General features: G+C 35.4%; 1 protein-coding gene across 1 annotated transcript in view; it reads right to left on the bottom strand.

The window, feature by feature from the left end:
- Positions 1-12,380, bottom strand: part of LOC124520835 (bifunctional heparan sulfate N-deacetylase/N-sulfotransferase 3) — a 169,417-nt gene that overhangs the window by 89,248 nt on the left and 67,789 nt on the right. Inside the window, exon 4 of the mRNA XM_047091927.1 lies at positions 2,411-2,596. Within this exon, the coding sequence (XP_046947883.1) occupies positions 2,411-2,596 (186 nt within the window). The remainder of the gene's footprint in view (positions 1-2,410; positions 2,597-12,380) is intronic.

Genomic DNA, 12,380 nt, shown 5'->3' with positions numbered 1-12,380 from the left:
AACTAACTTGAGTTTAAATAATAATAAAAAATACTAGAACCTGCACCAACTTAATAGAATGCTACAAAACTGAGAAATTAAACCAGATGATTTAAGGAGAAGTGAAGGAAATAAAATTCACCTGTAGGAAGAAATTCCCAAATGGGAAACAGTTTGTAAACATTATTTGGAATAGGGAAAGCATTTAATTCTATTGGGCAGAGGGAAGCCAGCTAGACACTGATTCACTGACAAGGGGAGGCATCTAATCAAAGAGGACACTTTTAAGATTAAGGGGTTAGGGTTGGTTACTGAGTTTTATGTTTATAAAATAGTCCATACAAAGGGTCAATTTGTATTAAGTTTCATAGACTGTGTACCACCCACGTGTGTTGGCAGACTGGGAAAGCTAGAACAGGGGAGGAAATGACTCAAAGTTATTTCATAAAACTGGTTGTGCTCAAAAATAAAAATAAAAGGAATGAAAAGATTGGCACTATCTGTGGGCTAGGTTGCAGTGCAGGAGGTGGATAGAAGTTGTAAACAGACAAAGTAGGAACAAGCAACGTAGTTTACACATGAAATCAAGGCAGTGAATTAGGCTGTAGGAAACTCAGGGGGAAAAAAACTTATTGTAAAGGAATTATTGATGGAATGTCGAGACTGGAAGTTGGCGGGGGCGGGGGGGGGGCAGGGCGGGCAGTGGCCAGTGTGATGTTTGAAACGTAGAACTGAATTGGGAATAGCAGGATCAATAAAAGCTGGTTTGATGGGAAGATAATGACTTTCATTTAAGGCCTTTGGAATTTGATTTGTGAATATTAAAAAAAAAAAAGTTTCCCTCATGTCATAAAACAAAATATGGGTGTGATTTTTTTTTCTTTGCAGTCTCTCCCTAGGAGGGGGTATTGGCTCTGGTGGTCTTCACTTGTATCTCTATTTGGATGCCTCCAAGCCCTGTCCTCTCTCTTTTACTGCATAATCACCTGCCTGCTGAACATTTCCCACTTGGAAATTCTCATCCAAGAGCCTACAAAACAAATATAGAAGGTTTCCATGGATTGGTACAAAACTGGAGCGATAGGGACAGTTCTGTCAAAACAGGAAATCTGTTACAGCCTTTATTACCTGCAAGATTTGTACATTTATAATACAGGTAAAATATGTTTTCAGGAGAAATGAAAAATGAACATATCTCATGGGACATATGCAAGAAAATTTTCTGGCAGTACAGAGAGAAACAGAAACAAAAGAGAACAACATTTAATAAAGTCCTTAGAGACTTAAGTTTACTATTCTACTAAGCCTGAATATGATTTGAAATACTGTTCAATACTTTTAAATGATAATATAACCCAAGTCTCCTAAACTCTCTCTGATCAAAAGGCTAGCAGATTGATGCATAGTGAGTTTATTTTCAGTAAAGAAGAAGGGCAGACTGGGATAAAATAGAGCCATTTTGTCCCCATCTAGCATTTACAACAGTTTTTGTTGAGGAAAAAGTCAAGACGGGAATTGCTCTAGGTTAAATGTCATTATCCATTCTGTAATTTTTGCAGACATTAGAAAACTGTCTGAAAAGAAGTCAGTTACACCTAATTCTAGAGAGCAGACATCTGGTCAAGCATAGTTTGACAGAGAGTTCTAGTGCCTCACCACATAGTGTTCTTCTGTGTGGTATTCCTTCCCAGTACGTGTCCCAGGAAGCCCATCCCTAACTTCACCAGCACTCTTTGGATTTTCTAATTTGGGAAAAAGTAGGATTTAATTACTTTGGGAGGCCTCAGAAAGCATCAGGCAGTAACATATCTTGACAGTGTGCATTTATCACCAGGGTAAAAAAAAAACAACAAAAAAAACAAAACAGAGAAGCTTGGGGGAGAATCTGACAATGGATGTAAATGACTTAATTAACATCATCTGGTACTTTTGTACTCTACATTATGATCTGTTAGTGATTATGCAGGACTTCACATATAGCTTCTTGCTGTAAGTAGTTGAATTTTTTGTTTATTTGTTTGGTTTGACATGGTAAAGAGAACAGTTTGACTTGTACAAGAGCAGCATGGTTAATATGCAGAGAGTTGGTTTTAATTTTACATACTAAATAACTTTTTGAGGAAATGATGGCTTCTATAAATTACCTGCAAGTCAGATGTAGTGTTTCCTTAGTATTTTAATATCAGTTCCTGGTTAATAGTAGTAGTGTCAGTAAAAACAAAACAATACATTTTATACTGAAGAATCGAGAAGAGGTAACTTTAATTAAAACATCCTTTGCATAGATATGATGAATGTACTTCCTGCAACATGCAGCTTTTCCTATAGTTAAGCTTTCAACATTTCGCTTGCCTCTTTCGTTCTTTCTTCAAATGAAGAATGGAAATCTGGAAGAATTAGTTGTACCCTATGCATACCGGAGGAAGCTCACCATGATGTTTTTGTGGATGAAGCCCCTCCGATATCGAGCTGGTTTCAGATGTGGATATTCCTCAGTGCTGGTGATTCTAATATTCCAAACCTTCTTCCAGGCTTCATAAAGCTGAACGTGTACAGGGTAGACTCCCGAGTGGTGAGGGGCCACCGCATAGCCCATGTCCGTAGGAATGCCATGCTCCTAAGACCAAGCATATGTGAATTAGAACGTGGGAAGATTTATCTTGATCCCGTTTTTACCCCAGGATTTTCAAATGTGGTATAAATGCATTTGTTTAAATCTATCATTATTTAATTGTATTGTAAAACTAAAGTAACAAATATTAAGGCCTCTAGACATCATGAAGCCTAGGTAACCATTCCACCAGTCTTGACGTTAACACATTTGTGCTGAAGAGGGGGTGGAACAGGACTAATGATTTTAGTGAGCAACTTGAAAGAGTCTGCATTAGTGCATCTTGTCATTACCACCTGTTCTCCCTTCTCACAATTTCAATAAGTGATAGGACAAGCACTTGCTACAAACAACACTCAGCACTCCCCACAAAATAAGACCAACCTTTATTAGAGGAAGAGAACACATTCTGAGTTTGCTAGATCTGCTAATAGGATTTTATTTTGTCTGTCGCCCAGGTTCTACCAAGTTTTCCACACTTCTGCTGGTCCCTCAGCATGTGGGTCAATAATAGACTATGTTCCCCGCCTTGGAAGAAACACGCACTTTCAATGAGAAAATGTATTAAATCTTCAGAGCAATTTTCCTTGAGCCTGAAATCCTGGTAAAAGTAGAAAGTACTGAAAGAGCCAAATAATCTGGAAGTTTAGTTGATTTGAAGTCAAGATTTTGTATATAAAATGAGTCCAGTTAAAAAAATTGTTTTGAAATCACACATACACGCATATATGCACACACACTACTATCTTCTATTCAGTTGATTCTGACCTGGTCAGAAAGTTCCAAAACTAAAGCTATGTGACATCTGGATATATTGCAGGGGGTTTGGGGAAACCTTGTATAATGTGATTGTTCTTCTTCATTTGAGATGGTCCATTAATCCTGATATATAGAGGAATCTTTTGGCATAGAGGAAAATTGCACAGGCATAAAAGATGAACCGTATCTTTTATAAAAAGATCACCCATGGCTTCAGCAGTAGATGTGTATTTTTTCTCCTGAAAGATAGGTTATTTTTCTAGCTATAATTTCAATTGCTTTATAGTCTTCAAAAGTTCCACCTAAATGGGCTTTCCTTGAATTAGTCATGGCTTTTCTTCATGTCAAAGAAAAATTTCACATACAGAGAACCATAGTATCAGGCTGCTAAATGTATTGTAGAAATATGCTACAAATGGATATGGAAAAAGAGGCTAGCTGTGTTTGGCTAGTTTGTATAGCTAGCTTTTTTTTTTCCAACTTATATAACAACAGGAGGTGATGACATATATGAAGCCCCTGAATATAGAAAGAAAACAGGTTGTCAATGGTTTATAGTTCCTTAAGTATCAGACTCCTTTACACAACATAAAAGGCCCTCAACATTTGGCCCCAATTCTATCTACATGACCTTATCTCCTATCAGCATCCATCCTTCCCACACCCAATGTCTGATGATTCCCTTCAAGTCTTTGCTGTATACTGTACACACTGCTCTTCTCAATTGGAATACCCCGTTCCTTTATCTTGTAAATTCTGTTCATCATTGAAGGCTGAATTCAGGCAGGTATAGTTGGAGTTGCTGAAAAGGGAAGCTACCAAATTTGTGCCATGACAAAGAGAATGGATGGTATTAGAGTGGAGTGGCCCATGCCTGTGTTTCTGAAGAGTGACAGAGAAAGTTTCATGTTCATCTTATTTGCGTTTTTGTAGAAATTACCATGTTTATGCAATTATTATTTTATCATTTAGAATTTCACTAAAAACTAAATTGAAACATCTCACTGCATTTTTTACTGTTTTCTTAAAAACTCAAACTAAAGCAAATTTTTTTCAATTAAAAATAATTTACCAAGGCATACTTTGTGTTAGAAAAGGTCAGTGAAGTACTCATATAAACTGGTTTAAAAATAGGGGTGCAGTGATGATGGACTTGGTGAAAGAAAATGAATTTCAATCATAGAAATTTAAAGAAAAAAATTAACAATTACAGGTTGACAGTTTTCTAAGAAGCAAGGAAAAAAAATTCACAATGATAGGAACTGTACTATTAAATTCAAATATCTCCAAATTTGTAAGAAATTATGCTAATAGAAAGCTCAAGATAGTTTTAAATGCCCATAAGTGTTTGGCTATGTCTTCAGGAACACCATGTAAGAAAAGGATCGTCCTGCACAGCAAGTACACTTCCCTTATTTTGGAATATTCCCCAATACTGGGGGAACAATTGTATACACAATTTTTGTTTTTATTTCCAACTTTTAACACTGAAGAAATGCTGAGGCTTTTTAGTGTCATCTTTTATTTGTGTGCTGGTGCAGGTGTCACAGTGGTAGAGAACGCCACTCCTGGAGTCAGACATATCTGGCCATTTCACTCTCCCCTTTTCCACCCATGTGGCCTTTGGCAAATGATTTATAACCTCTAAGCCTCATGTTCTATTCTCTAAAATGCTAGTCATAGAGTACTTATCTCAAAGGGGTTGAGAATAAATTAAATAATATTATACAGGGAAAGCATTTAGTTCATGATACACATTCAATGTTTGTTGTTTATTGTTGTCATTATTCATCTGACTCCATTTTTTTTTTTTTTTGGTAAGCTATGATTCTACTACTCAACTACAATGTGGATATTATGAAACCACTGGGCCACCTTTTTATCAGTAAAAGAGCTAGGCCCTCTTTTCTATTTTCAATGCAGATTTTGGGATTCGCTCTTGTGAGGATTCTGTGACTTGAATCCTAATATCTCTTCTTGTGTCTGCTTCCCAGCCTGATCTGTCCAAATTGTCTCAACCAGTGCCATGTGGCTCCAGCCCATAAATCATTGACAGTTCGTTAGTAGAAAATCTTCTTTAAAAGAGCTTTAGATTAGGGCAACATAAATTGGCTCCCAAGTTTGCATTCAATACCAGAAAGAACACTTGAAATGGTATTGCACAGAAAAGTTTGGGCTAAGATGTAGGTGGTGTATTTTGGAAGGCAGACTATCAGGTTTTAGAAGGTTTAGCCATAATGCTTAATTCTCGAGTGAATATTCTCTTCTAAACCTTTTAATGTGAAATTAAGCACATATTATTATATGGGGCCAAAAGTCTAAAATAATAGACATTTTAGCTTAAAAAGTTAATTCTCCTTCTTCATTAATCCTTGATTAAAAGTAGCATCTTAGTTCCAGGAACTCGGTAATCCACACCAAGATTTTCCTGGTGGAGGACATGGACCAAAAAGACTGGGGAATATGGCTCTGTTACTATAAAATGTAAGTTAAAAACTTAGAACACAAGTGGGATTAATTAGTCTCACAGCTGAACTATGAATCTCCACCTCCCATCTCTTCCAGATATGCTCTCTCCCCAGGGTTCCTCCATGTCATTGAATGACACTATCGGTCATCATCCAACTAGTGGCTATCTAGAAAAAATTAGATGTTGTTCTTGACACCTATTTCCTCATTCTGTCTTAAATCCAGTCCATTATCATATCCTATCAGTACTACCTCCAGTTTGCATCTTAAATCTATCCACTTTTCTCTAATTCTGTCATCACCATTACATAGAATAATCTACCATTTTATTCCATGGGCTTCTAGCACAGGCTCCTAACTCTTCTACCCTTTTCCTTTCTTGCTGAATCTAATCAATTTTCTACATAGCAGCCAAAGTAAGACTTAAAAGTCGCAAATATGATCCTATACCTTCCTATTCAAAATCTACCCTTGACTTATGGTAAAATATAAAACTCTTAGGATAGTTTCAAGCCTTGCACAATATGACACTTCTCTCCTTAGTCTCATTTTGCACCACCCTCCTCCCTTCACTGTATTTCCATCACATTAATCTTTTCATGAAATCCGTCAAGCATTTTCCTACCTTAGCATCCTCCTATATATGGTTTTCTTAGCCTGGAATGTCCCTACTCCAACTCTTCACTGGGATAAATGTGCCACCTCTTTTTGGTGATTCATCCTGTCATATCTGTAAAGAAGCCTTCACTGACAAGTCCTTATCTAAATTAAGTCTGCATTAAGACTTCTCTTTGAAGCCTTCGTTTCTTTTTCATAGTACACTGGACAGTTTGCAAGTGAATATTGTTCTGTATAATTATTTCTTAATGTCTCTCTTCTTCACAAAACAATAAGCTCCATAAGTTCTGGGTTCTGTTTTGTCTACTGCTACATGGCCAGTATCTTGCCAATAGCAAGCACTCAATAAATATTACTGAGCAAGTTTGTGAACTGATTCTGACCACCTCCCTTCATTTTAACTTTCATTTTCTCAATGATCTCAGTTAAACTCTCAGCTTGCCTGCAGAATGGACATATGGTACCTCACAGGGAAATTTAACACTTACATGAGTAATACATGAAAACATTTTTTGAGACTGTAGCTAAAAATTTTTATTCAAGTGCAAAATAGACACATTTATTTGTTATTATGAACTTATATATTTAAATTATACTGTATAGAATAAAAATTTTAAGATTTTCATAAATTATACATTTAAATACTTCCAAATAGACAATGTGAAGATAATACAATTTTATCAAGCAAGAATGATCCTATGTTCCTTAGAAAAATTCCCCAAAAAACTAAAAGAAGAGAAAAAAATTTGGTATTCAGATATTTGAGCTGCTCAATTAACTTCACTACTGAAGAATCATTGTTTATTATAATCTTTGATAATGTTTACTTAAATTCTTGTTAGTACAGGAATGGTACTTTACCTTTTACAAATTTGAGTATAGCTGACACACAACGTTACATTAGTTTCAGGTGTTCAACTTACTGATCTGACAAGTTTATACATTATGCTGTGTTCACCACAAGAACAGCCACCATCTGTCCCATTATATCACTATTACAATATCATTGACTTTATTCCTTTTGCTGTACCTTTTATGCCTGAGACTTACTCATTCCATAATTAGAGGCCTGTATCTCCTTCTCCCCTTCACCCATTTTGCCCAACCCCCTACCTCCCTCCTTTCTGGCAACCATTAGTTTGTTCTCTGTATTTATAGTTCTGATTTGGTTTTTTGTTTGTTCTTTTTTTTTTTTTTAAGATTTTACTTATATGGTATATGTTTTTCTCAGTCTGACTTATTTCACATAGCATAATGGAATGGTACTTTACTTACTTTTAATATTTTTCCCTTTCAATCTAGAACCTTTTAAATTTCCGTTTAGGACTAGACTTGTTGCCTGTTTCCACATGTCTCAGATTAGCAAGTTTGAAAACTAATGTAATTAGAAAACCCACAATGATAGGCAACCAAACAGACATTCTGTATTCTATAGTAGAAAAAATCTAAAAGTTCATTACAACATAATTTGGAAAAACTTCTAAGTGCTTTTCTACAGTTCATTTTGGTTAGAATGTCCCATTTCCTCAGTTACATAGAAGTTCATTCTTTGGTTAACTATCTCATAGTACTGAGAATTTACATTTACAATTTACAAGGATTTATGATACAGTTTCTATATGTTTACATTTGGTAATATATTTTGCAGTTGTTTCTAGGAAAAATATTGTTTTGCCTTGATTTTTAAAGTGCCTTCTTTAAAAGCTATTGCTTTTCACATAGAAAAGAATATATTTTTCCATGTGATAGGAGCATGTTTGGAAAATGAAATTAGAACCTTTTAACATAAAAGACATATGAGTGCATGCACACGTGTATGTGTACACACACACACACACTATATATATATAGTGTATATGTGTGTATATATATGTATGTATATATGTATATGTATGTATATATGTATATATATATACACACATACATATATGTATATATACGTATATATCCCTATATACGTATAAATATATATATACGTATATATACACATATATGTGTGTGTGTATATATATATATATATCTTAAATCTATGAAGAAAAAAATATATATATGAAGAAAATGATTCCATTGAATTAAGGAGCATTTTAAAGGTTCTAAAGACAATTTGTTTTCCTAAAGTGAAACTAACAGGCCACACACAAAGTTTAGCTTATGGGAGCCCAGGAGGCCTCTCTCCCATCTGGAGAAGGAGGAGTTCTGTAGCAGTTACAATTGATGGAAATTACCATTTCAAAGAAGTGAATTCCTTCTTCACCTAGAAGGAAACCAAGCAAGTCAGGATTTATCTTTAGGTTAGGGAATTAAGGTTTGAAATTGAATGATAACATTGTCAATATTAAAATATGTTCCTGTGATAAATGATAGTATCTCTGGTATGGTTTGAAATAAAAGATTCTGAAAGAAATAATTACCTTAGTATAGGAATCTGATATTTTAATTTTTTCAATTGTGCAAGTAGTCACTAAAGCTCAGATTTAAAATTCTGTTTCTTTGACATAATCTATTTGGTTTTAGAAGTGATCTTATATTCAGATGCTAAGTATAAATGTACTGTTTTTAATCCATGATCTAATCTTAAACTAACATGTGTAATTTTCCACCTATAAATTTAAGGAATAACCTCCTAAAAAGTGATTGGCATATTTACATAAATTTGGTTAATTTTTATAGATTTGGCCAATAAATTTATTTCTAGGTTTTTTTTACATGGTAATATTAAATTCATCATATAAATTTCTGCTTGCTGGTTGGTATGTGAAAACTCTGCTGTGGTCATCATGTTGTTTTTAATACATTTGGTTTAAGAGTTTAAATTTATCCTCTGTTGTCAGCTGTTGTATAATAAAGAATTTGGCTGGTCTTCATCATCCCTGGTTCCTGGGAGATAAGCCTGGAATCCTTAAAATTTTCCTGAGTGATAGGAATGTCTTTGTTATTGATGGTGGGCCCCTGAGACCCTATCTGAGCTTAGGCTGACAAGATGATTCAGAATGGAGTTTGGCCACACCAGAAAGGCCACACGTGTAATTAGAGGGGAGGGGCTTTGATCCGGGTAATATTGGCCTGACCTCCAGATAGGGGAGAAGAACTGAAGATTGAGTTCAATCAAATGGCTAGTGATTTAAACAATCATGCCTATGAAATGAAACCCCAATAAAAACTCTGGACACCAAAGCCTACATGAGCTTCCCTGGGTCCAGAAACCCCAGGAAGGTGATATTCTTTGTCTCATAGTTTGGATCTGAAAGAAGCATGACTACAGAAACACAAGTCTTTGGATTAAAGTGTTAAAGGTGTTAATAATGAAACCTTGTGAAATGGAGTGACATTATAGTAACTCAATAAATTGGAAGTATGACCTTATTATTGTGAAGTTACTCAGCTCTGGAAAGGAATATATAGTGTTTCATCAACTACATCGTGAGAAAATAATCTTATTCTTCTCATATTTAAAGATACTGAAATCCATGACAATGAAATGGTTGGTGTCTACCAGACAATCTCAGGGATAGGGAAAGTGTGGTATCCTGGAGGAAGTACAGATATAGAAGTCCTTGGCTCAACTTTAGTGCTGCTCTTCATTAGTTTTAGGAACTTGGGCAGGTCTCACCAAGCCTCACTTCCCTTGCTTGCTGAGTAGGGGTAATAAAATTAATTACAAAGAGTTGTATACAATGACAGATATAACATAAACAATATTATTGGTCAATTACTATTTAATTTCCTTTCATTTTGTTAGTATTCTCTTTTTTTTTTCCTTGGAATGGAGAGAGGGAGAGAGAGAGAGAGAGAGTGAGAGGCAGGGGGAGGGGCAGAGGGAGAGAGACAGAATCTTAAGCAGGCTTCACACTCAGCAGAGTCTGATGTATGACCTGAGCCAAAATCAAGAGTGAGATGCTCAACTGACCAAGCCACATATTCTCTTTCTGTTTTAAGCAACAAAAAGACAAGGAAAGAGACGTAAACTAAGAATCCTTCCACATCACTTCTCTTTAAAAAACCTCTTCAGAATTCTTATTTAAGAGGAGACATTCCTAAAGAAGATACACTATCACTATCAATCTTATGTAAAAAATGTTTTACAAAAAAGTATATATTTTTTTCTGGAAAAGTAATTGATATTATGGATAAAATGGGAGGTAAAAATACTCTTGGCAAACCATAAATTTGATAAGGTTATAATAACAATATGAGCAAAAACCGTCCTTGACATCACATACTCCCCTTCAGGCATTACTCCAAGTTAACAACTTAGTTGAAAAACTGAAATGAAATTTAGTATGCCAAATGCATTAAGAAATTCCAGTGACAAAACTTAAGGTAATAATTCAGCACCAATACTGAAATTTAAACTTCATTTTCACTGGTAGCCTCTAAGAAGGAATGATTTGGGGGGACAGATTTTTCTCTAGTCTTCCCTAATAATGGTGTAATCTATTTCAGGTAAGTTTCTATTTAACAGAGCATGCTGCTTTCCTCTCTTTGAGTTCCCTTCAGAATTTGTGAAGTGTCGTCATATCACTGTTGAGTGTTTCATAAGTCAACATGCCACTAAGGGGTGTACTTTTGTGAGAATACTCAAAGGAATGATGTAAACACTTGTACCTTACACAGGCCAGGCGGAGTTTTTTGAACTGCTGCAATTTCTTCAAGTAAACACATGGAGGGGTTTGTAGAAATATAAAAAAATGAATTTATGAAGATTTTTTTAATGCTGTAGCAAAATAACCAAAAATAAAATGATCTACAGACACAATAGAGGAATCAGAGGGTTTAGTTTAATCCAGCTTTCTCAGAGTTTGAAGTGATGAGTTTTATGTGGACCTTTGGGTCCTTGAGAGGTAATAAAGCTATAAACAATTCAGGGATAGGCTCAAATTCCCAAGGTACTTGCAAACACATTTAATCTTTCTGAATATACACAGGGTTGATTAGAGTAGGAATTTTTAATTATGCCTAGTACCAGTTTTAACTGAAGTTTATTATTCCAGAAAGAATAAAAAAGTTGATACTGCTCTTTGTTATAACTACTGCATACCCTCTGATATTTATAATAGCCACCAGGACAGTTCACACTCGTGGTGCTGGTTGCCCAAACACAAGAAATTACATAAATTATATAAATATCTATTTAAATGAAAAACATTGTAAAAAATCAGATTTTAACATTCTGAATTTGTTTAAAATAGCTCTTTAGGGAAGTAATAACATTCTGATTGTAATATTTTGGTAACAGCAGTCAATAACAGTGTCAACTACATGGCAATTTTCAGTTATACCAACCATGCTGGTTACATGGGCTTTGGAGCTTGGAAGACCTGGGGTCAAACCCCTTCTCAGCTTTCACTGGCTATATGATTTAAGGAAAATTATATAAGCACTCTGAGCCTCACTTTCTTCATTTTCAATATGGGGATGATCAGCCTCACAAGTGATTGTGAGGATATTAATTGAGGACGTGTGAAAAGCACTAAGCATAATGTCTGGTAAATACATGGAACTCAAATTTCTCTTCCTGCATTTTGTCTAGAGAGTCCAGAAGCTTTCTAATTGAAATGCAAAGTTCTGTTTCATGTAGGGAAGTAGCATAATATAATTTCAAGTTTCACAGCGTTCCCTGATTTGAGCATGAATTGAACAGAACGGGGCATTAAGGAGGTGAGTTTGGATGCTGCTGCACGGATGTAGGTGTAGGGTGAAAGATGTGGAAGTGGAGTGGGGGTCGAAAGCTCTGAAATGGAGCAGGATATGGTGCAAAGAAAGAACTCATGGAAATAGCTGAATGATTGTGGACATGGAGGGGGAGACGTGAAAAGGCCAAAGCGGATGAAGGGTTAGCATGTGTGTGGACCTTACTGTCATGTCTTCTTTTGCCATCACTTCCATCTCTGCCATGTTTATGATAACCTCTCAGAAAACAAATGCTTCTTCCATTTTAACTAAA

Source organism: Lynx rufus, unplaced genomic scaffold (genome assembly GCF_022079265.1).
Source record: "Lynx rufus isolate CCGP_SWC_20201006 ecotype Redwood Valley unplaced genomic scaffold, mLynRuf1.p SCAF_3, whole genome shotgun sequence".
Lineage (NCBI taxonomy): Eukaryota > Metazoa > Chordata > Mammalia > Carnivora > Felidae > Lynx > Lynx rufus.
Note: the sequence above shows the minus strand (reverse complement) of the source record. Positions and strands in the feature narration are given on the sequence as shown.